This window comes from Cyrtonyx montezumae, unplaced genomic scaffold, assembly GCF_038088225.1.
Source record: "Cyrtonyx montezumae isolate F1298 unplaced genomic scaffold, pur_monq_1.0 scaffold_14, whole genome shotgun sequence".
NCBI classification, from domain to species: Eukaryota; Metazoa; Chordata; class Aves; order Galliformes; family Odontophoridae; genus Cyrtonyx; species Cyrtonyx montezumae.
The window spans coordinates 14,738,926-14,766,718 of NW_027071870.1; the positions used below are offsets into that span (position 1 = coordinate 14,738,926).

Consider the following 27,793-nt stretch of genomic DNA (forward strand, 5'->3'; position numbering starts at 1 on the left):
GTGCTCCCTCCCACCCAGAGAGCCGCGTGTGACACACTCAGCCCCTGCAATCCACAGTGCTGCGGAGCAAAGAGCAGCTTTGGCCACTGAACGTGCTGAGCGTCAGCAATGCCACGTTTACAGGCAGCGTCTCTGGGCTTTGGGGCAGAAGGGTCTTTGCTCTCAGGAGAACGTGCTGTGAGCTGCTGTGCTGCTGCATGTCCCCAGCAGTCGGACAATTTTAGGCACATCTGTAAAGCTATTATCTGGATATATTAATGAAATGAAAGAAAATTTGACAGGTTTCCTCTGGAGCAGTAGTACCAGCAAATGGCTTAAATGGTGACGGATGTTTGTGGTACGACCACAGTCACAGAATCACAGGGCGGGTCTGGAACGTCTCCAGAGCAGACTGCAGACTCCACCACCTCTCTGTGCTCCGTGTCCGTCCTAGCTCATTGCTCAGGACAGAGGGACCGAGCTCAAGCCGCCACCTCCGCCCGCCCTGTACCCGCAGGGCCGGGCCTCGCACGCAGGCCTCGGCTCCGCCCCAATGGGCGTGAGCTGGACAGAGGTTTCCCCTTTTTTATTGGCTACCTCGCCGCTATTCCCTCTTCTTATTGGCTAGCGCCTCCACCCAGCCTCGTGGCGATTGGCTGCGCTCGACGCAGTGAGCGAAAGCCCCTCCTCCCGGGCGTGCTGCGCCGCAGTGGGGCGATCGGGCGATGCGATGACGTCAGCGCCTCGGCGCTCCGCTATTGGCTGCGGCGGAGCGACGGCGATGTGGCGCGTGGTGCGCCGGGTCGCTGCCGTGGGGCTGGCCGCCTGCACTCGGAGCCGGCCGGGACGTGAGCTGAGCCGCGGCTGCGAGGGAGTGCTCTGCCGGTGCTCCCCGGGCCGAGGGGTGTCCGGCGGGAGAGCGCGGCCCGGTGATCCGGACCCTCGCAGTCACAGCACCGCTCTTCTGTTCCACGCTGCCCTCGGCAAAGCGTGCGCGGCCGTCAGCATGCCTGAGGTGAGCACGGAGCACTTGGACGAGCAGCAGGTGCAGCTCCTGGCTGAGATGTGCATCCTCATCGATGAGAACGACCGTCGGATCGGGGCGGACACGAAGAAGAACTGCCATCTGAATGAGAACATCGACAGAGGTACGGTGCAGCTCCAGCGCCTTGGGCTGCGATAACGCCTAGCCGTGCCGGGCCTGCCTGGCCCGGGATGCCTCCAGGGATGGGGCAGCCACAGCTCTCTGGACAGCTGTGCATCGCTGCCCTCTGAGTGAAGAACTTCGTCCTAATATCAAATCAGAACTTCTCCTCGTTTGGTTTAAAAATCGTCCCGTCTTGTCTTAACACTGCTCACACAGAAAGCCAGGCTCCTCTCTGTTTATAAATCTTCCTTCAGGTAGCAGAAGGCTGCAACAAAGCCTCTCAAGAGCCTTTTTTTAGGCTGAACAAGCCCAGCTCCCTCAGCTTTTCTCCAGGAGAGGTGCCCAGCCCTCCAGCCATCATCACGGCTCTCCTCTGGACCCTCTCCAACAGCTCCACAGCATTTTTGTGCTGGGGGCCCCTGGGTGCAGTACTGCCTCAGGAGGGCAGAGCAGAGGGGGGCAGTCACCTCCCCCACCCTCCTGGGTGCTCCTCATGTGATGAAGCCCTGGGTACTGTTGGCCTTAAAATGTGCTACTTTAAAATATAACAGCGTGGAGGAGCAGCACCGTGTTCTGCTTCAGTTACTTCTATTAGGAAAGGGGTTTTGTTGTCCTTTTAATTGATGGTCTTTGGGTTAGTCAGGGAGAATGTTTTCCACAAGAATTAGGAATAACAAATGCAGAAGTTGTGTTGAGGAGAGGTGGGAAAATAGAAAGGCAATTGTACTGTGTTTGAAGAAGTTTATTTTCTATTGTCGTGTCTTTTTTTGAATGTTGAACTGTTGACTGCTGAACTGACAGAGCTTAGTGCAACTCTTCTGCTGCACTGCTGTTCCTACACTCTTCTAACTTCATAATGTTTGGCATAAAGTGGCACAGAACTCCAAGGAAAATTTCTTGAGTTTTTCCTCAGATCCATGCTTTTTAACACTTGAAGAATTTAGAGTTTACTTTATCAGTAAGTGAGGCTACTCCAAGGCCTCAACATTTCTTTTCATGTGATTCTTCTCCTCCATAAAACTGCTTTGTGTTTTGTGTTTTTTTCTTTCTAGGTTTATTGCACCGAGCATTCAGTGTTTTCTTATTTAATACAGAAAATAAACTGTTACTGCAGCAGAGATCAAATGCCAAAATCACATTTCCAGGTAAGCACCGGAACACACTGCTCATAGAATGTATTGCTTTAAAGCAATTGAAATGTTTTGAAATATGCCAGCCTGATTCTGCAGCATAACTCCTGCAGAGCATAACACAAAGTTCTGCAACCATTGCAGATATTCCAGGATTTTCTGATTTGGAGAGGATGGGCATTTGGATTTGGGATGTGCATTTATTGTGGATGGAGCAACATAATTGGAGTGCTGGCTTATCCTTATGTGTGTTCTTGGGAAATTCTTGCTCCCTGACTTGCCTGATCCTGCTTTTAGAAAGGGTAAACGCCATGCACTCATCTGTTGCAAGACGTATTTCATGACATTGGAGGAATTGCTCTGGTAGATGTGAAGGGTGTTTTAATTCCTCTGGTAAAGAACAAAGTGGTATTTGGTGGAGACAAATCCAGATGTATGAACAGAAAGAACAATAAGGGGTAGAAATACTCTCCTTCCCATCTGACCATCCTCTATAAATGAGAAACAGCAATGTGTTGCATTGATTAGCTGCTCTACGTCCCGGGGCTTTTGCAGCAATTGATGCATGTCCAAAGTGTACCGATAGAAACTTCTTGCAGGTTGCTTTACCAACACTTGCTGTAGCCATCCACTGAGCAACCCACTGGAGCTGGAAGAAGATGATGCCATTGGAGTTCGGAGAGCAGCGCAGAGACGAATGAAAGCAGAGTTAGGAATTCCTATGGAGCAGGTAAGGGAAGAAGGGAAGAGGGGATTCTTCACATCTAGCTTTAAAAATGAGGAGGATTTGACGAGGTGGTATATTCTGAAGCATCAAAAGCTTTTCTTACTAATTACACTTGTGTCGTGACACACAGGAGAAACAGCATGCTGCTGGGGGAGCTGATGCTTAGGTTGGCCCAGGACTGCTTACCCTGGTGTGCAATTTGCACAGTCCCTGCTAGGTCACCATTACACATAGCCTGTCAGTTTTCAGCTCCTTTCTGTGGCAGATGAGGGGCAGGTGCAAATGTTGGTTCACCACTGCTTTCCTCAGTGCACATTAGGCTCTAGCAAACATTATCTGAACCTCAGTGTATTGGAGGAATCTAGTCAGTATTACAGGGTGAGCCCAACTAGAGAAATGCTGTGCACTTGTACACTTGAAAAAGTAATTTCCTGTGAAGGGAGTAATATCTGCTAATTGTGCTGTGCTGCCACGTGGTTCAGTTGTGCTTTGCTGCTGCTAATGGAAATAAAAGCCCACTTGTTTCAATTGTAGGTTACTCCAGAGGAAATCTTCTATCTGACACGAATTCACTACAAGGCCAAATCCGATGGGGTCTGGGGTGAACATGAGATTGACTACATCTTATTTGTGCAGAAGGACGTAACGCTGAATCCCGATCCTAACGAGATCCAGAGCTACTGTTATGTGACCCAGAAAGAACTGAAGCAACTGCTAGACAAAGCCTCGAGGAATGAAGTCAAGATTACCCCCTGGTTTAAACTGATTGCAGAGACCTTTCTTTTCAAGTGGTGGGATAACTTACCTAACTTGAACAAATTTGTTGATCGTGAAAAAATACACAGAATGTAAATAGCTGCAGTGAGGGATGCTGAAGGCTGGGAGTGATGTCTAAGGGTTGGGAACTTGTGACTCAAGTGTGGGAAAAATGGCCCAGCTGGAGCACGTTTACCAAGTAACTTTATAGGTGGTTATAACCAATGTTTTTTCCTCTCTTCACCTCTTCTTCCATCCCAGTAACATAAGAAACATAAGATTCATCTTTCTGTTACCTCATGTGATGCTAAAGAACCCTCAGCCTGCGTGTGCCCGGTTTGCTCCTCCTGCCTTCCGTGCTCACGTGTGCTGGGAAGGGAGTTTAGGTGCATTTCTAACTTCACGTCCCTTCATCATCCAAAATACCAATTACAAACCACCGTGAGATCTGTGCTGATGTAACAGAAATAGCCTGTGAAGAAAAAACAATTAGTTCAAAGCAATCAGGAGTTTTAATTGCAGAACGTGTCTGTGGCTGCTGTATGGTGTAGTTACCCAGACATGTAAAAGCTTTAATTGGATTGTGGATGGAGTTTCACTTTGAACTGCTACATGATGTCTTATAGCTGTAGATAATAAACACTGATTTACATTTTTTACCCCTCCCCTGCCTGTTTCATTAGCAAGCAAATATTGAGCATTCCTCGTTAAAAAGTGATGGTTAATCACCCTAAGTGTAGATGGTAGGCAGCCTGTTTTTGGAGAAGGGATGTGCCTTGGAGAGCTCTTCCTCATCTTACAGAAACAGAAGGCAGTTTGAGACAAACTTCTTATTGCAACGTTTGGGATTTCTTCCTAATGTCCTCAAAAGCTCAAACCTCCTGATCTCCAAAATTCATGACTGAGAATGTGTGGGCATACACAAGCCTTCATTTGAGTTAATTAGAAAATCTTCCAGAGAGCAACAGCTAGGGCATGTGGATCTCCTTGCCCTTCCCTCCTCCTCCCCCCACCCCTAAAAAAAAAAACCACCAAATCCCCAAGGCCTTGTGATTTCTGCTGTTAGTAGTCCTCCCCATCCTGATTTCTTCAGTTAATTTCTTGGGAGTTTTCTTGATGAAATAGGATGTTTTCTATACTTTCTCGTTTGTGAAACATGGTTTAACTCATCTGTGTCTGGTGTCAAGGTCCATCTGAATGTTCCCACTTTGTTGCTCATCCTCATTGTGAACACAGCTCTACACGTAGAGCTTCCAGGGCCAAGCTGTGCTATGCTGACCTGAAGCAAACAACGGTGCAGGGAACAGCAATGCAGTGGAGCAGTTGTCTTTAACTTGGTTTCATCAGCTGTGCTACCCAAGCAGTCTCTTTTGAACACCTTTTGAAACAGCTGAAATAGTCATAAAGGTTCTTTTAAGGATGGCTATTAAAACTGTTAACCTGAAAACTGGGAGTGAGCTTTTCTTTGCAGACGCGTGAACAAAATGCTGAGTAAGCACAAAAGTGACATGGGCGGGAGGGAACAAGGTGTAAACTCAACCTGGAGCAAAAGCTGGGAAAGCAGCCTGCGAGGGAAACGGAGCAGAAAGGCCATGGAAGCCAAGTTAACTCAACAGTTCTTAACATTTTGAGAGCAGTTCGATGTGTTTTACGATCTTTTTAATTACAAATTTATTACATGAAGTAGATGAGGGACAGTGCGTAAATGGAAATCCATGAAGATAACTCTCTGACATCTGAGCACTCCCCCCAGTGCTGATTTTGGCTAAGTTAATTTTCTTTGTTAACAGCTCACGTAGTGCTGTATTTTGGATTTGTGATGAAAAAGCCTTAACAACACACTGATGTTTATAATTACTAAACTGAACCAAGGGCTCCTCTCTCTCACACACTGCTGTGATACTTTGGAGGCTGAAGAAGCACAAAAGCCAGGGAGGGGACACTGCCAGGACCACTGGGCCCAAATAACCCAAGGGACACTGCATACCCCAGAACCTTGTGACCAGCAACAGAAGGTGGGGGGAAAGGAAGAGGAAGGGGGAGATCCCATACCACAGGACATTACCACATTACCCTCAGCAGTGAAAGCTGTTGGGTAAAAGAGGAAAAGCAGCCTGCTAATGGGAAGCAGTGAATTAATTCCTTATTTTGCTTTACTCACGTGCTCAGCTTTTGCATTTTCTGTTAAACCATCCTTATCTCAGCCTCGGAGTGCCACTTTTCAGGTCTATTTAGAAGCAGCTTTTGTCACAGGTACTGATAAATCTCTCATGATCCTACCGCCCCACTGAGACCCCGAACTCCTGTATCAGAACTCTCCCTCTCTGAGCTTCAGCTACCTTACCTGTAATACAAGTGTGAGCTCTTGCTGATATCCTCCATTACCAAGAAGGAAAACAAGAGCAAACTCAGTTTTGACAGCGTATGCTTTATTGCAGAGGGAGCACTCATCTCCTCTGTGTTTTACCAGATTTCCTCTTTCCAGCCAGCAGGTGTTTTGGCTTGGTGTCAAATATGTGTCTGTCCGCCTCTCCTTTCCTGCCCAGGCGATTCATTTTCTTTTGAGCCTTCTTTGCCATAGTCTTGACTTTCTTCACCATCTATTTGAAAACAAGCATACAGACACGGTGAGCGACTTCCTCAGTACCTCAGGTAACAGCTTTACCCTTTAAAAGACACCAAGAAGATGAAGCTGCAAAGAGAGGTGAACTCTCAACACGCACAATGCCCTAGCACCAAGTTTCCATTTGCTGTGAAAGGTAATTAACTCTAACAAACCTTTTCATCACGGAGACCAGAGACATCCCGTGGCGGACGAGAGGAGCTGCGACTGCGTGCCACAGACTGAGGGGTTTCAGACTCATCACGTTTACGTTTCCTGGTAACACTACGAGACCTTCTGGCATAATGTGCCTGAAATCCACAACAGTGCTTTGGTCATTGAACACAGAAACGATCAGCTCAAGTACCCTATTTCTAGTTAGGCCAATATGAAAATGACAGGAAGTGAAATGCTGCAATACACTGTCATAGGATAAACAGTTCTTTTGGATACTGAAAGACAAAATGATGTGAAGTTCCAGTTATCCCACAGTAACACAGAGATCTTGTCAACTGTTGGTCACTGTCTCACAGTGATATCCAAATCTCAGTGAATACATTCTTCTCAAAATTAATAACTCCAGTTTCATAAAGCTTTTCTCACTATATTCATAAGTATAGAAAAAAAAAAAAAGAACAGCCAAAGGAATGGACAGCAATCCTAAAGCAGTTCTGCAACAGCAAAAGGGCCATGGAAAAACCTACTCTGATCAGTGGCTGTTTGCAGGACAAAACCCTAAAGAACAATCACCCTACAGCATAAACATCAAACTCCTCCCACATCAACATGGCACATCAGCCCTGAGAAGCACAAATGCTTACTTCAGATGTGCAGTGTTGACATTCCTTGTTTCAAAGCCCTTGTTCAGATAACAAACTCAAGGTCTCAAGCTCTACACAGCCATACTACTGCTGGACGTGCTGTACAAAACAGAATAGTTCTTAAATCTACGATAAAACAAAATGGCTCCCAAAGGTTTGAATTACCTAACTTATTAACTTAATTACTTAACTGCCTTAAAAAAATCCCACCCAGGCTATCAGAACTCCAACAGTAAGTCAGGGTGATAACAGATCCATCTCTCATCACTACTAATTCAGACACCCGACAAAGCAATCATGAAAACTGGCTAATCAAATCCAGTTGTCAAATTCTAACAAACTGCAAACAACATGAAACAAGGCACTGCATCTATGCAGGAGTGATTCTATTCAGATGTTAGCAAGTTTTCAGCCAGCACATCGTGGCTGCATCGCTCAAAAAGTACCGCTATCAACTGCCTCCCGTTTTCTCCACAGTAGCTCTCATCTCTCTCTTTTGCCAACTGTAACGTCCTTGAAAAATGCAGTGGAACTGATCTCTTTTAGATGAGCACAGCGTTAATTAGCAGAAACTTACATCATCTTTATTAGTCATGTCAAGTCCAAGTTCGGTCATTTCTTTCTCTAGCACTTTCCGCTGCACCTGTAAAAAGAATTAGGAAACTGTGTTCGTTTCTTCTAAAGAACGATGTTTCTATCTTACTTTTGTCTCGTTAAAAATGACAAAAGCAGCCCAATGAAACAGGTATCAGAACTGAAGGAGCACAGAAGAGCAAACAGTTTGGCCCTCTCCCTCACATGAGAAAAACAGCAGTGCCATTACCCCAAGCTGTTACACATCCTCACGCAGGGTACATCAGCGACGCCTGCCGTGCACCGTGCTCTGTGCTCACCTTCTTAGCTGTTCGAGGCATCCTCGGACCTCGAGTATCTTTTTCCTTTGACTGCAGGATTTTCAGTTTCTTTTTCTCTCGGATCTTTTTTGCCAGCTGTCGGATTTCCACCATCTCTTCATCTTCACTTTCTGGTTCGCTGTCGTATTCCCCAGCAGCTTCTCTCAGCTCTTCTTCTTTCTCTAATTCTTCCAGTTTCTTAGAAGAGATGAAATGAGATTATAAAGATTATCAAATTACAATCCTGAGCTGTTTCTGGCACCACCACCTCGAAACACCTTCTGCTACTATTATCATGATTCTGGAGCTCGAGCAAACCAGATGAAACCAAGTGCCCACCCAGCAAGCTCTGCAGTCTGCACTCAGAACTGCTCAAGAGCCAGCAAGAAATAAGAATGGTGCTTGTTATTAAATAAAAATGCTGTAAACTGAGAATTCAGCATACTGCCTTCAATATCATGCTCCATCAGACATAAACTTGATGGGTAAATTTCTTATTAATACATTCTGATAGCTACATTTTTTCCAGCATCAGTCAAAGAGGAAGGAAATACAGCTTCCCCTGCAAACCACTGCTCTGACAACAAGGTAAAGCTATTTTCCATTCTCCTAAAATTGCGTCTTTTCCCACAAAGCCAAAAGCCTCTTTTCCTAAAGCCACAGAACAGTGGCTTTTCCCACAGCAAATGCAGACAGTGTGGAAGAACTTGTTTACAAAACATTGCTGTTATCCAGGAATACTGGGATTTACAGAAAACAAAAGGATGAAGAGGCAAAAACATGCAAAAAAGAATAACTGAAAACTCACTTTCATTATGTCTGGATCAATGTAATCGAGGATGTTGTGACCTTGCCATATCTCTGGAATCTTATCATACTTCTCAGATGCATTCATTAGGTCCCAGTACTCTTTAAAAAAAAGTTAATAAAAATATTAAAATAATTTCAAAGAACAGCGTTCAGTGACAGAAGATAACACTCAGCACAACAAATAAATTTAAAAAGGGGAAAAATTCACAGCATCTCTGACATATTCATAAATCCCTCTGATCTCCTGCCTCTGCCAAATATTGTTCAGGAATAGCAAAGCCAAATGCATCAGGAATTAATGAGACACCACAATACAGAGGGCAAAAAAAACCTGAAGCATCAGACGAGCCATCTTATGTCTGAGACTAAAACAGGAAGCCACTCAGAGACATCAGAAGACATGAAAGAGTCAATGAACATCACCAGCTGTGGAACAGAGGGCTTAAAAATGCGGCACTCACTTGAAAGGAGTCCATTTTAAGTTTTCCCCAGTGAGACCAAACTTTACTGACCCACAATAAGACTGACTTCTATTTACTTACTCTGAAGATCCAAAACATAATCATCTCCCATTTCAAGTTCAAGATCTCTCTCCTGCAAAGACACATACGATTTTATGTAGCTCCTAATTTTAAATCTATGTGCTAACATTAAGTGTTTAAAAACCATCTGCTGATTTCCTAACTGAGAGATGCCACTTACTGTTTTCCTCTTGGGTGTATCTACTTCCATGCGCTTCTTACGTGCCACTGCTCCCTCAGGTATAAAAGGCAGCCGCTCCTGAAAGGAATGCAACAATTCACCCCAGGAAAAAGGAAAAAACAATTCTGTTCCTGCAAATCAAAATTTTAAAGCAATGTATTTCTAAAGGGAATGAAGTCCCAAGCTGACTCGACTCACCCGCCAGCAAAGTCAGCTGTAGATAAAAAACAAGCAAATCTCTATATATTTTGTTAATGTGTCAAGCCAAGGAAGAATTCTCATCCTATTTAAACAGGTCTGGAAAATATATTTTAAAATGTAAATACGTAGCATACCTTGTTATCTCTTTTGGATGGCATGGCCAAGTGTAATCTATTCAGCACTTCATTCACTTTATTTCCTTTCATTTTAGTATCAACACGATGGGCCAGCAATCTGTCACAGGCCTGAAAGTGCACAAGGCAACCCAAGGTGAGGAACAAAACCATCCTGATATGACAAATAGCACAGCAAGGTTTCAATCCCAAATATGTAGTCTCTATCTATAACCTTCTGTCTTACCTTTCTAGCTCTCAAGAAAGTATCAACATATTTTATATAAAAAGTGTCATAGGAATATGCACACTATGCTGTTTTTTGGCATAACCAGTATTTTATAATGAGCTGACAATAAGAGAAAGCAACAGGACCCTGAAAAATCTCACAAAAAAAAAAAAAAAGCAGTGCTTTGCATTGTGTTGGATACAATCAGTTTCCATTTGCACCCAATGTGCTGTTAAGAACAGCATGCTAAAAGCTTTTAGCAGTTTGAAAGATTTAAAAGAGATTGAAAGGTAAGCTCAAAGAGGGTAGATTTAGGTTAGGTAGAAGGAGAAAGTCTTTTGCAGAGAGGGTGGTGAGGCTCTGGGACAGCTTGCCCAGGGATGTGGTTGATGCTCTGTCCCAGGAGATCTTCAAGCTGAGGCTGCATCAGGCCCCAGCAACCTGATGGAGCTGTGCTGTCCCTGTCCTCTGCAGGGGAGCTGGACTAGAGGGCTCTCAGAGGTCCCTTTCTGTGATTCCTTTTGAATGAAATAGAGAGAAAAGAGACATACTTCTGTTTTAACTTGGATCACACCTTCTTCTGTGAGGGTACTTGTCTCTATTACAGAAAATCCTTCTGCTTCGAAAGATTCAAATATTTTCTGAAATAGAAATATTACCACAAATAATTACATTCTGCTCATTTCCTAACATACTATTACACCAAGGACTGAAATTTTATGCCAGTATCAATACATGCAACTTGTTACCCAAGAGCTTTATTAAAATGTGTTTCTAAAAAGATGACAGAAAATTTACGATTGCAGTTCTATTCAATCTGTTGATTTGTAACCAAATAACCACCTTCTATAAAGCAAGTGTAAATGACATGTGAATAAAATAGAAAAAAAGATGAAGAGAAACACAAACTGTGCGTGTCCTTGAACTCACAGCTACAAAGAAACAGGTTCTGTATACCCAATTGCTGGGTATTCCAACAGGAGCAAACATCACCACTTATCAGTCTAGGGCTCGTTATCTCTAAACACCTACTGAAGCAGCAATTATTGAACAAAGCTATTCAAGTCTTACTTCCAACTACAGCAGTAATCAGAAGTTCTCACAGTGTCAGATTTCTAAAACTGCTAAGAAGTTGCTTTCGGTTTGGTGTTTACAGGCAAGCATGCATGTCAGACAGTGCAAGTGTATACACTAGGCATACGGGTCAAGACTTGGCAAACTACTTTCCATCACACTATTAAACAGCTGAATTTAAGATGTGGCCCTGTAAATGGTTTTTTGCCCAGTATAAATTATGTCCATGAATTTTGCACACAGTGCTTTTGTTAACTTTGGAAGAAAGAGTGAGGTAGGGAAAAATATCAGGCTCACCCGGCTCTCCTCAGGAAGTTCTGCAATCCTCTTCACATCACATTTGTTTGCAACAATTATAAGTGGCTAACAAAAAGAAAGAAACAACACTCACAATCCAAGCTACCACATTACAAAGGTACAGAGCTCATGAACAATGTAAGCCAGACTCACCTTGTTAGCAAACAAAGGCTTAATGTTTCTGAAGAGTTCCAGCTGCTCCTCCAGGCTGTGCCCGCACTGCTCAGACACATCCATCACGTAGAGCACGGCAGCGCGCAGATGTGCGAGCGCAGTTATGGCCTGCATCTCAATGGTGTTCCTGTCCTCCAAGGGGTGGTCTAAAATACCAGGAGTATCTACGACCTACAAGTGATACAATTTATATGCTGCTTTTTAACGTATTCTTGTCAATATTGTCTTTATAAAAAAAACATTACCTCCTTCAGTCATAAATAAGACCATAAACTCAGCTAAACTGAGAAGGTGGAAATGGAATAACACAAAACACGATGAGGTTTCAGAGTAAGAAACACTCTGAGCTGCAACAAGTACGGACAGCCCCAACTCAGCCTGGCTCTGAACTCAGCACTGCCAAGAAGCCACCTGGCCTTACTCACTCATTCCAGCCCCAGTTCTTCCCCCAGACTGAAAACATACACAAACACACGCATGTTTTCAGACAGATTTGGACTACTGTTCCCACTTGACACACTGTATTAGGACAAGCTGCACAGCAGCTCTCAGGCATGGTGCTTCTCATCAAGGCACAACAATGCAACTCAGGTTGCAAAATGGCAAATTGTAACCACTTCATTCTGAAGAAAAAATGCAAACTGATATCAGTTCTTACCTGCCAGCGCAGGTATCTGTAATCCATATGTCCCACAAAGAGAGATTTAGTGGTAAAGGCATACGGCTGCACTTCTACATCTGCTCTTGTAACCTTAAAAGAAGATGTATTAGCACATTTACTGAGTATTTCCTGGACTTGCAAGCTGTGTATCATAACTGTAACTCACTTCACCTGCTCCAAGGAAGCTAAGAAATGGTTATTTGAGCTGTTTCTCTGCAATCATTCATCTGTCAGAAAATGTGTTAAACCCATATGCACTAATTTGGGAAAGATAACAATTTTATGGGTGAAATCTGCTGCAATTATACATATATCCCTCCAGAAATTTCACCCATATGAATGTGCCACCCCTCAGACCAGACAGTGCTGTCATAAGTCCAAATGGTTCATATTTTATTCTATCTTAAATAAATGGTACCTCTGTATTATTTGGAGAGAAATCACACACCTTATTGATAAAGCTGGACTTCCCAACATTTGGATAGCCACACAGCAGAAGAGTTCTTGTATTGGGATCGATGGTTGGCAAACGAGACAGGTGTTGCCGCACTGAAACATTTTAAAGATGTCTGAAGTTATTTGTCTTAATTCAAGTTTGAATGGAAGAAAAATTCAGGGAAGTGCTTAAACACAGCTCAGTAACTTTCTTAACTTTATAAACTGATTGAGTGATCATTCTGACAGCGTGTTGTTGTCTGTTAACTCCAGAAGTATCACACAAAAAAAAGAAGCTTTATTTTACACATGAAGACTGCTGTCTTGTAGCTGGAGTGAGTCAGTCCTACCAGGCAGCACAGCCTGAGGTAAGCAACAATCAGCCTGAAATAGCAAGCACTGCTGGCAAAACATTTAGCAATTTCTCAGATATATGTAGATGAAAATGAAGATAAACACAAGCATAGCTACAACCTTGCAGTGAGCACAGACATTCTGTAACTGTTACTAACACCTTAACGTTTTGAATTTAAAATGAGAGGACTACTTAGCTGAGAATTAAATTCAGTATGTTTGGGGATTTGGGAACTATTTCCAGTTTCCATTATTTACGTTCCGTATTTAACACACTTCTCTGTTTTCAACTGAGATTCTTCGTATGAGCAGCAATACCATGTCTTTATATTCCCACATTTTAGTGCATTTATGACACAAACCTTGCTCCAAATATTCCAAGCTCTGTTTCTGCCTTTTGATAATGGTGCACATCCGTCCCAGGGCAGCACGTTTCAGCTGTTTGCAGCGGTACAGAGAGTCCCCGTACTTCATCAGGCGCACGTAGTCCTTCGCAACGCTGCAGAGACAACGAAACGCAGCCATGCAGAACCCACCTCACAGCCACAAAACTGAACAAACAAGTATTCCTTACTTGTCAATCAGGTTCTTGGCAATATTAATCTGTCCCAAAGCCAGCTTGTAGTGATCTTTGTCATACAGAACATTCATCAAATCTGCATAAAATGGGTGAATATCCTAAAAGATAAAGACATAAAATTAACCAATTAACCTTGTTTTCTTGAAGATCCCAATTTCTTGGCAAAAAGTTCATTTTTTCCTCCAATACAGTAACACAAGTAACAATACAACCCCGAACTGTTCTCATTACTATCCTGCCTACCAAAAATAATCCCCTTGGGTCATGACATGCGTAACTGTTAAATGCTTTGAATTTTTATGTAACCCTGCCTTGGACTGGATTAGACCAAGTTCCCATTTTGTCTTTTGTGCTATAAAATACTTCCATAGTTCAGCTCTGAACCTTCCTTTACTGAATAATGGCACTGCAAGAAGCCTGCAGAAGCAGTTTCTAATAATAAGTTCATCCAATAGCAGAAACCTAATAACAGCGTTAACTCTTTCCTTTGCATGCTAAAGTATAGATAAGACTGGATAACAAGGGTTTCTTCAACGTCCAGATAAATCCTTCAGTTTTCTAAGAAAGCAACATCTTCAATTCTTCTATTTTTAGCTATTTATGTGGAGAAATTTAATCATGAGATACTAAAATGCAGATAATATTCCCAGGAAATCACTGGATGGAAGAACACCAGGGAAAGTTAGGGCTGCAGATGATGAGTTCAAGCACATATATGAAGCTGCCTGTAATGGGGCCCCAGTGGGCACCTGGATGCAGTTGTAGTTGGGAAGTTATGACTACATGCACCGGGTCAGAGTGCATTTCCAACACACTCTTGGATGGGGCTGAGAGTAACATTCATTCTGTCAACGGAAGTCACATTTCTGAAGAACCAGAGGTGGGAGGCAACATGATGTGCTTGGGGAGCTCTTACTTCCAGCACTGCCAGCAGCATCCCTGCCCAACAGAGTCAAACAGCTAAACCTTTACAAAGCACATCCTTCAGCAAACCCCACGGGCACAATTTGCTTTTCTCAGCCGGAGCACAGCACTTCTATGGAATAACATTTGCCCACCACCAAAGCGTGCCGGGATCCGACCCGGGATTGAAGCACAGCTGCTGTGATCTCAGGCTGCACTCACATCCAGCTTGGGGAAGTCGGTCAGGATCTGAGTGAGGCGGTCGTGGTAGTTCTGCTGGGTGTACTTCACCTTCCGCATGTAGAACTGCCGGATCCGGTGGATCTGGTAATGCTTGTGAATGACAGTCGGAGTCTTCCGCTGGGTCTTCGACAACGTCAGATCAATGAAGTCCTGCAAGCAAAGCAGCGCGGTCAGCTACGAGCCGCCCCGGTGGTACGAAGCGACAAGCGCCCGCTTCCCTCTGCCGGAGACGCCCACAGCCCGCCGGCACGGGGCGAACGGCACCTCCGCCGGGCAGCAAAGCGCGGGCCGCCCCTCAGCGGCCGTACCTTGGCGGACGGCACCACCGTGATCTTCTTGAAGTTGTACAGCGCCATGCCGCCGCCGCTGCGCGCCACGCCGCCGGAAACGGGAAGAACCCGCGAGTCTCGCGAGAACGCCCGGCTTCCGGCTGCGCGCCCCTGGGTGGCGGTTGGGGGGTGGGGGCTGGGCGTGGGGAGCGCCTCTCTGAGGGAGGGAGGCTGAGGGAGATGGGCTCGTTCAGCCTGGAGCAGAAAGGGCTGCGGGGAGACCGCACTGCGGCCTTCCAGTGATTAAAAGGAGCTTATAAAACAGGAGGGAAAACAACCTTTTACATGGATAGGTAGTGATGGGACAAAGGGGAATGGTTTTAATCTGAGAGGGGAGATTTAGATTAGAGGTCATGGAATTTATTCCCTGACAGGGTGGTGAGGTGCTGGCACAGCTGCCCAGAGGAGCTGTGCGTGTCCCATCCCTGGAGGTGTTCAAGGCCAGGCTGGATGTGACCCTGCACAGCCTGGCCTGCGGCCTGAGGCAGTGGTTGGCAGCCCTGCCCATGGCACAGGGTTGGAACAGGATCATCTCTGAGCTCCCTTCTAACCCAAGCCAATCTGTGATTCTATGAAAATAGAGGAATCAAAAGGGTTGGGAGGAACAGGTGTGGGGAAATAGAAAAGAGGTGAAACAGGCCTGTATCACATCAACAGCCTGCTCAGTGTGCCTCTCTGACCACAGCCCCTGATCACGAGTTTGAGCACCAGAAGCTATAGAGACCTGGAAAGATTTAGCAACTAAGTGCTCTGAGTACCAAGACCAGTTATTCGATACATCATGACACATTTTCTGCTGCCATGCTTTCATGCTGCTCAGGGAGAGAAGGGAAGAGGATCAAGTAATTCCAGCTGTGTGTGTGTGAGTGCTGTTGTCCATCTCTGGCTGTATGTGTGCCTGTGGCAGAGACGCACACAGCCTCCATTCCAGTTGGCTGTGGAGCTGCAACAGCCTCACTTCTGGCATGCTGCTGGGTTTGGAAACCCCAAACATGCATGCTCTCACCTCTCATTTTGTTGCTTTGTTTCTGGTGGTCTTTTGTTTTGTTTTGTTTTTTAATAGTAACTTTTGGTGGCTTGTAAAACACTAAACTGTAAGGCCTTTTTGATAAAGGTGAAGCTTGAGTGAATTCTGGAGCAGTTTTTTGTGTACTCCCTGTGCTCTGTGCTTTCTGTTTTTGCACGTCTTCAGCAAACAGTGAGACCCAAACACAGCCCAAAGACATAAACTGGAAATACAGTTAAATGCAGTGTGCTTGTCTGTTCCTCTCTTCTAGCTGACACTGATATCAAGTTGGCATGCACCAAAATGCATCTGTTTAAAATAGATTCCAGATTAAGTGATGCACTTTGGACAACAAGTCAGATGAAAAATTGAAAATTCACTTCCACACTTTTTTCCCTCTCTCTCTATAAAGCATGACATTCCCCTTGAGAGAATTTAGTCACATCTTATTCTGCCACTGCATATTTTTTCTACAGTATTAGAAATGTAAATGTGTTAATTCCTTCCTCGTTTCCTTTATTTCACTGCTTTACTAATTTTGCTGCCACGCTTCAAGCAGCCATCCAATGCAGTGGAAATTTTAAGGTGCTTGAAAATTAAGAGCCCCTCTAATCAGGCAGGCCAGTAGTTAATCCTTTCCAGAATTTCATTTAATTAATGACTATATGAACACCATTCAATCATAAGCGTGCTGTTACAACCATCCCTGTTGCTGTAGCCTGTCAACAACACTACAGCTGCCCTATTGTGGTGAGCATGCTGCTTCATAAATATTTCTATACTAATACTTCAGTCTGCTTTTTTGAAACATTCCTGAAGCAGTGAGGTGTGACTCCACATTTTATTTGCGCCAAAAACAGTTTAATGGAGCAGAAGGAGCTCTTCTCTAAGCATATCCACAGGCCTGCCAAGTTTGTGTCACTGTCAGAGCAGCTAATGACACCCAGCAAGACTCAGATCTTGTGCTGTGCTGACCATTATAAAGTCCTCATCAGCATCAGTCTTTCTGTAAATATGTGTTCAAAGTTTTAAAGTTTTAAATGGAGTTTATAAGGCACACACTGCACACAGTGAGCACTCTCCAAGTGAAAAACACACCCTCATATTTCCTTATTAGAAAGTGTTTTGAGTGGGGTTCATCTGGTAACCTGTCAGTCTGGCAGCAGTTCATATTCCCTCTCATCCTTTGATTTCATTAGCTGAAGCCCAACTCACAGGCTGCCCAGAAAACACTAATTCCTTGAAAGAAGAAACTGCCTACCAGCCTGAGAACACAGCCTGGGAACTGGGCCTGGGAGGCAGAAGCATCCTTGAGAAGCAGCAGTGCCTCTTGGAAGTGCAGCTGAGCACCTTGGAACCAGAGGCATCCTGCAGATACCATCGATAAGGGCAAACCGAGGAGTGGGAACGGCAGCTTATCATCTGGCAGAGTGAAAATAGTCTGGAAGAAAGGGGAAAACATCCTGAGAAAGCTGAAACCAGCACTGCTATTGGCTGCTTTGGCTGAAAGAAAGGAAAACAGGCTGGGATAAGCAAAATTCTGTCTGAGAGAACTGGAAACATCACTGCCTATTGGTTGTCTCGAGTGCAAACAAGAACGGAGCAGCATCCATTGGGTGCTCGGAGAGGTGGTGTCCCACACCCTCCCCAGTGCCCGTGCTATAACAGGGACCAGTTCTCCATCCCGATGGAGTCTCTCTTGGAGAACACCCCATGCTGCGTGGACTCATCCTTTCCCTTCAGGATTGCTGACCTGAACTGAGCCTTTGCTGGGGATACCTGGCTGCTTCCAGTGCCGTGACGCGGCTCAACCTCACAGTGAGTCTTTGTTCATTGGTTATTTGTTCCCCCTGCAGGGCCTGCTGCTGGGCTCCTCGCTCTTTACTCGCCCATAGTTTGGTAGTGCTTGGTGATGAAAACACTTCAAATAGATAGAAATATGCTTTTATAAGTAATTGATCATACTTGCTACTTCATAAGTGCTGTGTTTGTCCTAACTGATAGTATTAATATATACTTACTGCTATTCTGACTGCTGCTAGTATTGATTTCTGCTACTATTAGTAATACCAGATATCCACTTTCTCTCCTGGTAACAGTTCATACTAGCTTGATATATACTTTTGGTTTATTACTCATACTTTGGATTGATGATTTTTAGTAATCTTTAATAAAGTAGAGAAACTTGGAAAATAAAGCCTCTGTGACCTTGTGTATTACAGAATCCTGTGAACCCACTGTCGTGATCTCTATAAAGCCACAGGCTTGGTCACCCTTCAGGCTGTGATATTAATTAATTGTTGTCAGGAGTGAGATTCTGTAAAATATGCAGGTCATGGATGCTTGGGATGAGGCAGTAGAAGAGCAGCGAAAATGGCAACAAGAGAGGGGGTGGCAAACACCCGAGTGGGACAGGAGCTGGGTAGCTGAGAACTGTTTCAATTGGGAAGCTCTGAGAGCTGAGTTTCAGAAGTGGCAAGAAAGTAGTAAAAGTAAAGGAAGCGAAGAGAAGGAGTCCTTCATTGGTCTCCTCACAGAGGCATTAGCAGCTGCAGGCACTTTGTTTAATACTACAAGGCAGAAACTGGAAACTGCCTCACAGGGGGCTTTGCCTCAAGCCGCAGTTGCAGAAGCGCAGGCTGAAGATGCAGAGGTACGGGCGGCTGCCCTTGGCTCTCATAGCTTGAAGAGTCACTTACTTCAGCAATTAGAAACTAACCTCACGCCTCTGGCTTTAAGCCAGCTCGAGCGAGAGCGTACGCGCCGGGCCTCTGAGAGTGAGATCGCTGAAGAGACACGAACACTGAATACTGAGAATGAGGAGGATTCTGATTTTAGCAACGGGCTGTTCACCCCCACCTCACTGCCTGAGTCTAATCCAGATGAAACTACCTCTTTGTACCCAATCACACAACTCCCAACTCCGGGTGGAGATGAGGGCTCTCCCCTGCCACCTCAGGTCATGATGACCACGATAAATCTGAGTGCAGGACAGCTGTGGCAGAAGTTCATACAGTTTAGCAAAAAGTCCAATGAGGACTGGCTCGGGTGGGTGGCACGATGCTATCAGATGGGAGCTGGAGCTCTCATTCTTAATCAGAATGAGGCTAGGCAAATATTCCTAGGAGGTGGAATAGTTCTCCACAACCCTGATGCAGAGGCTGGAAAAAGTACCTTTTCTCTGTTATCTTCAATAATACACTCTGTTAGACAAATGCAGGTACGGTGGGGATATAGCCCACCTCCTCCCTGGAATACCCGGGATGGGTTTGCCAAATGGACGATGAGATTGGCTGCTTGGGATGCCCTTAAGGCACAGGGTGCTATACCTGAGGACATGATGTCTCTGATGGCTACAGAAGCAGGGAAATCGAGACTGCTGGAAAATGCAGCATATGGGGGAGCAAAGGGCTTAGCTTTAATGTTATACAGTAGGACTTACGACTGGAACACTATAATGGCTCAAGGTCTGCAATATTGGGTAGCCTTTATGAAAAGGACCCCCAAATCGACAGCTCACCAGAGGGAAGGATGGGTCAGAACCACCCAGACTCCAAGAGCAAATCACAAAAAGGGACAAAATGTTCGTAAATGCCCTGTTGAAGTAAATCAATCTGATACAGGAAGAGACCCTGATAAACAGGAACAAGATCTGGAACGGAGGAGATACTTACGGGGTCTCCTGCAAGGAATAGGATTCACACCAGGTCAGTTAGACAAGATGCCCACTTCCTTCTTACAGAGACTATGGGATAATCGCAAAATAGATGGTGACAGCACCCCGAGTGTGAGTGCTGAGAATGTGCCTGATGGTGATGAGCCATCTGCTCCTCTGATCCCAATCCCAGATGATCCATCCGCTCCTCTGGTCTCTGTTTCGGGAAACTGACAGCAGAACTCCCAACTTCCAGCCCTGAGAGTTCTCACAACCTGTCCCAAGTGCTGACACTTTTAGAATTGATATTAGCAAATCTACCATTAATTGTAATAGATAAATACTTTATCTCTTTTCTCATGCAAACAGATGTCTCAATATCGATCAAAGTGCAGGATATCCCTGGATTAATAAAGAAAACTTGAGAAAGTATTTCTGTAACAGAAATTGCTGGAAAAAGACGAGCTTCCCATAGCCAGCGTAAAACTGGCTTTGCCCTATGGAAGAGCACTGAGTCCTGTAGTGGCAGGAGGTAACAGGTATAGATACGTATATTAAATTCTCAGACTGTTAAGGTTACCTGGGTGCCAAACGATCAGACTTAGATCTCTGTAATTTCTATAGATAAAATAGCAGCTGAAGGACCTTTTCTATTACATGCTGCACCAAAATGACCTAAAAGTACCTTAAGTCATGTACAAAATATCATGTTAGCCCTGAAGCCTCACAAGGCATAACTGCTGTCATTCAGGATTTAGAGTGATGGAGTGTTGTTCAGAAAACTCAGATGCTGCAGAACTCCTCCCTGTGGGAGTTGACAGCACCTGGCATTTGTCAGTAGATTATCATAAATTGAATGATGACTCTTACATGCTGCTCTTCCCTCTCTTACAAATCTTATTTTTGCTGTAGAACAAGCAGTGCATCCTTGGATGGCTGCCCTGGATAAAAAGAATATATTTGTCATGGTCTCACTCCAAGCTGAAGATTGAGATTTGCCTTTTCCTGAGAAGAATCCAGTATGCTTTCACCCGATTACCCCAAGAATTCAAACACAGCCTTACGCTGTCACATCAGACTTTGGCTAATGAATTGGAAGTTCCACAAGAACTGGGGGTCAAAATGGGGGTCAAAATGTCGATTTACAGGTGCATTTTAATCAAGGAGATTTCACCCCAATAAAATCCAAATAATGGGAGATCATATCCCGGTTCATACAGAAAATAAGAGCATTACTGTCCTGGAACCTAAATGAGTAGGTCCCAGCCAGATGGTTCAATTTTTGTGCTTAACATGGCAAGGTGGCAGAGGGTTTATTCCCTCAGATACGTTACAGCAAATATCTGAGTTAGGTTCCCCCTCCAGTAAGGAGTTCTGGAAAACCTTGGGAACTCCAGGATTCTGGTGATCTCACAGTCAATCCTTATCTGTGTGCTGCCTGGGAATGGACACCTGCTCATGCAGAAGCCTTTCACTCATCAGTATAGCAATGTTCAGAATACTAGGCTATGGGTCCAGTAAAACCAGTACCCCTTAAGACTACATCTAGGACTCACAGAAAGAGAAAATTAACAAGGACAGTGGCAAAGAGGTCCTGATAAACTCTAGTTAGTGATTTGAATCAACAGGGTGGTAAGGTTCATATACATATATATACATATATAGTGTGTTTATGGTATATATACTGCATATATAGTATATATACTATATACATATAAATATTTGTCAGTGGTTTACGGGCTGGTTCAGCCTGGTTCCGTGACGACTGGGGCAGCAGGCCCACGGATCCACGATCTGGGGAAGGGGGAAAGGGAAAAGGAAAAGGGAGATGGGCCTAGAAACAAAACAGTGGCAGTGATCCGAGGAGGAAAGCTAATTTACTAACTAAGATACCAGAATGCAGAATAACACAATATCATACAAGATAATTGGAATTGAAGCTAATAAATCAAATAAAATGAGAGTGTCTGATAAACCAAAGGCCTTATGCTAAACACTGAAGGTGAGATGGCATTGAGCCATCAGTGCTAGGTCAGTACCCAGAGGAAAGAGAGAGAGTCTCGTGACACACAAACAGTTTTATCTTTCCCTCTGAGCAGAAAACATAAAAATACAAAGCAATGCAAAGTCCCCTGGGGAACATAGTTCTTCTCTTCTGAGACAGGTATACCCAGAGCTATGAATGATCCATAGAGCTGGAGCATTAACTCTTTAACTCCCACTGCACTACATGATGTTATGATGTGGAATACTGATAACCAAAATCATAAAACCATGGCAATACTATGTATATCTGCAACACAACTGCTTACTACCCCCTGACGGATGCCCAACCAGTCCCCAAACAGTGGCTGCCTTCCCCAGCCAACTCTCCTCAGTTTTATAGTTTTTTGCACGATGCCACGTGATATGGAATATCCCTTTAGCCAGTTTAGGTCAGTTGTCTTGGTTCTGTTTCCTCACAGCTTCTTGTTCCCCCCTCCCTCCCCTCCCCTCCCCTCCCCACTGCAACCCCCCCCCCTTTGCTGGCACAGGACAGCACAAGAAGTTGAAACATCCTTGGGCTCTTTGCAGTACTGGAAACAACTAACACACTGCTGTGCTATCAACACTGCTGATTGCCAGAACAGTGTCATAAAGAGACTCTGAAGAAAAATCAACTGTATCTCACCTGAAACCAGGGTAATATCTACCCCTTATTTCATATTATTTACATCATTCTTAGGTCCAACATTTTCCCATACATCCCAATTAATTACCACCACCTTTCCTGCCTTTTGACATATGCACACAGGTATTGTTCTCATAGTCTGCAGGCCATCCCTCCAAATTGTCTGTGGCATTTATTTAGTCCATGACTTCGGGCTCCATCTGTCATAACAGTCCTTCAGAGCAGGGAGGATGACGCGTAGTGTTGCACTGCTGCATGCTGAAGCCAGTTCTGGTTCCATCAGAAGTCATTCTTCTTTAATCTGGGTGATTATTACTGTAATACCAGTGACAAAGCATGTAAAAAACATAGTAGTGATGACATGCAGTATTATATAGCAACTAGCATCACACAATTCAAATTACTGTCTGTTCTCACCCAGCATCAAATCCCTTTGAGGTACACACATGACTTCCCCATCCTTCCTCATTGCCCACGACGTGCATGAGGTCCTTGAACAAAAACGATTCCACAAATGGGCTTGCCTTTTCCTGAAGCAGGAACAATCCAGACTGCTTTGCCCAGAATGTTTTCTCATGTGCACTGCAGGAACTTTATTTCCTTCTACAGTATGTAAGAGTTTTGATTGGGCAGGACTAGCTTGATTTTGGCAGATCCCCAGGAGTCCACTGACCAGGTGGCTTTTGCTAAATGTGGGTCTCAGTGTCTGAGTGTCCCTACTACAATGTTTATAGCAGTTTTGTTTTAATGTGCTCTGGACAGATCTGCTGTTATCTCAATGCTTTGAGCCACACAGTGGGCACCAAAAAAGACTGCACTGAACCACCCCTGGAAATGCTGCCCTCGCCCATTCAGGAAATACCATTTTTAACCTCATTAAAGAAAGATGCTGCCTGGTTCATGGTTGGATCCGTTCTGAGAAATGAAGGGGAGGGGAGGGGAGGCTGCACTCAAGAGCTGAGAACAGAGCAGCCAGAACACAGGAGCTAGGTGGGTTGCCAAGCAGCAGGCAGCCCTGCTGGCTCCAAGCACAAACACCAAGTCCTCCACAGGTGGGCTGGGATTTGGCAGTGACTCCCATACTGAGAAGCTTCAGCATCTGCACTGTAACTCCAAGTTCAGACATAAATGGTCATCACCACTTATATACTGGATAAACTGCTCGTGTTAATCACACCGCAAAGGGAGGCTTTCCTTCCATATTGCAATTGCTCCTTCAGACTGCTGTGTGGGAGGTGCTGGCTCAGCAGAGTAATGAGATTCTTCTCTTTGAACACTGGATTTCCAAATTAGCCAATAACCCAAAAGGAATGAAGCGATTTTGTTTTCTCTTTCAGGTTATCCTGACTGCAGCATCAGCAACTGGAAGCTCAAATCATCCTGGATCCCAGTCTTACCTTATTCAGCACTTGGATTGTTTGGCAAATTGCTGTGAAATGAAGCAATGTCGAGAGCAATTTCCTTCCCTTCTTATCATTGTTATTTTATGTACACAGTGATTGGGTCATACCTAATAATTATAATCATGTTTGTTCTCTTATCCCAGGGGTGGAACAGCAGTCACGTTGTTCAGTTTATGAAGGTGATTTCTCAAGCAGGCAATGAATCAATTGTTGGGTTTGCTTATACCACTCTCATATGGGATACTAAATTTTGGTGGTTAGCAGGACCTACCCCTGCAGCATCTTGGTCTGACACTAATTTGGCATACTAACCCCCTGTACTCCAAATTACTGACAGTAAGCCTTCTGCAGCACATCCATGTAATTCCCCATGGAGCGTTACCATGCCCCAGGTTATAAGTTCAACTCAGGTGGAAAAGATGAAAAATTGTAATTAGACTTAATATTGCAATCACACCCAAATGCACTTTCAATTTAAGTGTGACAGACTAGAAGCCAATTAATGCTTAATGAAATTTAATTGTTTTCCTGATCCATGGTGTTCATCCTGCAAGCACTGCATGGATGGAGCTGGTGACCAACCATTTTAATACCTGGGTGGTTCTGGCTTTGTGTCACTAATGTTGGTAAGAGACAACTGCTGGGTGCTTAGAATCATAGAACCATCCACCTATCACCATTATTTTCCAGTTCCCTCAGTACAACATCTAAACATTTCTTGAACACCTCCAGTGATGGTGACTCCACCACCTCCCCGGGCAGCTCATTCCAGAACCTGACTGCTCCCTGGGAGAAGTATTTCCAAACGTCCAGCCTGAATCTCCCCTGGCACAACTTGAGGCCATTCCCTCTAGTTCTATCACTAGTTACATGCCAGAAGAGGCAGACCCCCACTAAACACAGCCTCCCTTCAGGTACTTGTAGAGAGCAATAAAGGCACGCCTGAGCCTCCCCTTGTGCCATAGCCATGTCCTTGTGCCATAGCCTGGCTCGGTCTCTGTGTTACCCCTAGTAGGGATTAAGTCTGTGCTCAGCAAGTGAGACAACAAGCTCACAAGAGCTTGGATGCACACAAAGGTGTCTGTTTCAGTTCTTTGCAGAACCAGGTGCTTGGCAGTCTTATGCAAAGCAAGCACACCCCCAATAACAGAACCTGTTTACAGAACTATTTCCCTTTACAGCTCCTAATTTGTTTTTCTGTTGCATCAGACAGGAGCTTTATTAACTGTGATCATCTCAAGGGAGCACTCAGGCAGCACTCCACTGTGCCCTCATGTTCTCTGCGCAGGGGTTGCAGAGCCCCAGCTTACAAACTGCTTCAAAACAATGAAAGAAGTAAGGAAAATTGTTCTAGAGTGAACAAAGCCAGGTGTGCATTCTTGAGAGGAATGGGCTCTAATCAATCATTCCTATGTTAATGAAGCCCAGAACCCAATCCCGGTACGGATGGGCACCTTCAGTATCTTGTTAACTCTCAGGACAGACTGTGGTGGGGCACCTGGGAGTGGCACAGAAGTGGAGCACTCTTCCTCAATCAAGCTGATGGTTTTTGCAAACGTTCAGCTTGTTGGGATAAAATTCTTACTCAGATCTCTCAAATCTCAAAAACCAATTTTTCTATCTCACCTTGAAATTAACCAAAATGCTTTAAGGGCTACGAAGTGAGATTAATTCATTCTTTCAACTGCTGATCCAAAATTGCTAGGCCAGGCCTTTTAGCCTCACAAAGCGGAATGAATAAATGCTGTCTGTTGCTTTGATGCTAACAAATCCAAACAAATCTAATAGAGTGTGAACATTATCCAGCTATGTCTGTATGTTCCACCAATAATCCCAACAAGCCCCACGTGGAGGCCGCTCAGCAGAGTGCTCGTGGCTGTGGTTTGCGTACCAGACCTCGGAGCAGAGGCATGGCAATTTTAATTATATTAAGTCTCAATATAGCTGTAGGATTTGTGCTTTTCTGTATTGTGTCTTGCGTCAAATCACTGTCAGTGTCACTTTTATCTGAACTGGTGCTGCATGCTCGTGTCTCAGCTAACAAACCATCCCAGAAGGTACAACACTGCGCCTGAACGGACACAAGTCTGCCCCGCCTCACGCACTAGGAGGCAAGAGGGACGCACCAGGCGTGGTGTAGTCTCACTCCTAGTGATCCACAAGTGACCACAGCTCAAGGTGTGAAGTGATGGGAGCAGCCATAAAGGTGACCTGGCTATAGTGGGAAAAATACTGACAGTAAATGACTGCTGAAACCCAGACAGAAGAACTGCCTGCCAGCCTGAGAACTGCCAGCCCAGGAGCTGGGCCTGTGGGCCAGAAGCATCCCTGAGAAGCAGCAGTGCCTCTTGGAAGTGCAGCTGAGCACCTTGGAACCAGAGGCATCCTGCAGATACCATCGATAAGGGCAAACCGAGGAGTGGGAACGGCAGCTTATCATCTGGCAGAGTGAAAATAGTCTGGAAGAAAGGGGAAAACATCCTGAGAAAGCTGAAACCAGCACTGCTATTGGCTGCTTTGGCTGAAAGAAAGGAAAACAGGCTGGGATAAGCAAAATTCTGTCTGAGAGAACTGGAAACATCACTGCCTATTGGTTGTCTCGAGTGCAAACAAGAACGGAGCAGCATCCATTGGGTGCTCGGAGAGGTGGTGTCCCACACCCTCCCCAGTGCCCGTGCTATAACAGGGACCAGTTCTCCATCCCGATGGAGTCTCTCTTGGAGAACACCCCATGCTGCGTGGACTCATCCTTTCCCTTCAGGATTGCTGACCTGAACTGAGCCTTTGCTGGGGATACCTGGCTGCTTCCAGCACCGTGACGCGGCTCAACCTCACAGTGAGACTTTGTTCGTTATTTATTTGGTCCCCCTGTGGGGCCTGGTCTTTACTGGCCCAATTCTGAGGTGGCATTGTCTCCTTCTGGGATTGGTTTGATAGAGCTTGGTACCAGTAACACTTTGAAATATATGCATGCATTTATAAGTAATCAATTGTATTTTCTACTTTCCAAGTGAAAGGTTTGTTCTAACGTGTAATATTAATATGTATAGAGAGTCATATCAGGTATAGATCTAAAATTGTTGTGGTGTAACCCTGTTAGGCAGCTGAGCACACGATTCAGAATCAGAAAAGCAGAAGTGAGAAAACTCCTGTGTTGGGATATAGACAGTCTAATAGGTAAAATAAAAGCTGGACCCACAAGCAAATCCAAACAAGGAAGACATTGACTTCTTCCCATCTGCAAGGAAATGTTCAACCATTTCCAGGAAAGCACGATCCTAGGCATGTCATGATTATTTGGGAAGACAAACACTGTAACTCTGAGTGGTTCTCCCTCTCCTCCTTCTTTCCCTCCAGATTTTATTGGTGATCACAGTATGGTATGGGATATCCCTTTGGTTATCTGTGGGGCTGGCCTGGTTCCCCTCCCATCTCCGTGTGCAATCCCAGCTCCCCAGGGGTAGGGCAGCACAAGAACCAGAAAAGTCCTTGAGGATGTAAGTACTGTTCAGCAACAGCTATCAACAATATTTTCATCACAAATCCAGAACTTAGCACCATACCAATCTTTATGAAGAAAATTAACCCAACCTGGAGCCTGCAAATTGCTGCTGTACTGTTGACTGCTGCTGCTTTCTGCTTTCTGCTAGTGATACTATTGATTTTTGTTACTCTTGATTACATGGCGTTTCCTGGTAACTGTTAATAATAGCTCAATACATACTTGCTTTGTCAACCATAGGTGTACTTGAGAGTGGTGATTTGTAGTAACTTTTAGTAAAGTAGAACTTATGAAATAAAGCCTCTGTGTCCTTCTGTGTTACAGAATGCTGTGAGCTCACTGTTGCGATCTCAGTAACTCTTTAGATCCTGAAGGATTTTAAAAGCTGCATCGTAT

At 44.7% G+C, this 27,793-nt stretch overlaps 2 protein-coding genes across 2 annotated transcripts; one reads left to right on the plus strand and one right to left on the minus strand.

Annotated features, from left to right (window-relative positions):
* Window positions 1-788: 788 nt before the first annotated feature.
* IDI1 (isopentenyl-diphosphate delta isomerase 1) lies at window positions 789-4,120 on the plus strand. Its single transcript, XM_065731510.1, has 4 exons — window positions 789-1,127; window positions 2,179-2,271; window positions 2,856-2,986; window positions 3,518-4,120. The coding sequence occupies exons 1-4, from the start codon at window positions 986-988 to the stop codon at window positions 3,833-3,835; spliced, it is 684 nt and encodes a 227-aa protein (XP_065587582.1). The 5' UTR covers window positions 789-985; the 3' UTR covers window positions 3,836-4,120.
* Window positions 4,121-6,147: 2,027 nt separating this feature from the next.
* Window positions 6,148-15,197, minus strand: GTPBP4 (GTP binding protein 4). Its single transcript, XM_065731511.1, has 17 exons — window positions 15,140-15,197; window positions 14,811-14,981; window positions 13,680-13,783; window positions 13,468-13,604; window positions 12,765-12,865; window positions 12,314-12,406; window positions 11,635-11,826; window positions 11,482-11,547; window positions 10,662-10,751; window positions 9,903-10,013; window positions 9,568-9,645; window positions 9,408-9,459; window positions 8,864-8,964; window positions 8,056-8,253; window positions 7,740-7,805; window positions 6,518-6,652; window positions 6,148-6,339 (listed from the first exon to the last, which is right to left on the minus strand). Exons 1-17 carry the CDS (start codon window positions 15,185-15,187, stop codon window positions 6,187-6,189), a joined length of 1,896 nt encoding a protein of 631 aa, XP_065587583.1. The 5' UTR covers window positions 15,188-15,197; the 3' UTR covers window positions 6,148-6,186.
* Between the last annotated feature and the right edge of the window lie 12,596 nt (window positions 15,198-27,793).

Coding starts and splice junctions, on each gene's coding strand:
- IDI1 (XM_065731510.1), top strand. CDS start 986: ATGCCTGAGGTGAGCACGGAGCACTTGGACGAGCAGCAGGTGCAGCTC. Junction 1,128..2,178: donor GAATGAGAACATCGACAGAG/GTACGGTGCAGC, acceptor TTTTCTTTCTAG/GTTTATTGCACCGAGCATTC. Junction 2,272..2,855: donor TGCCAAAATCACATTTCCAG/GTAAGCACCGGA, acceptor AACTTCTTGCAG/GTTGCTTTACCAACACTTGC.
- GTPBP4 (XM_065731511.1), bottom strand. CDS start 15,187: ATGGCGCTGTACAACTTCAAGAAGATCACGGTGGTGCCGTCCGCCAAG. Junction 12,407..12,764: donor AGTCCAGCTTTATCAATAAG/GTGTGTGATTTC, acceptor TCTTCTTTTAAG/GTTACAAGAGCAGATGTAGA. Junction 8,965..9,407: donor TTATGTTTTGGATCTTCAGA/GTAAGTAAATAG, acceptor TTTTTTTTAAAG/AGTACTGGGACCTAATGAAT.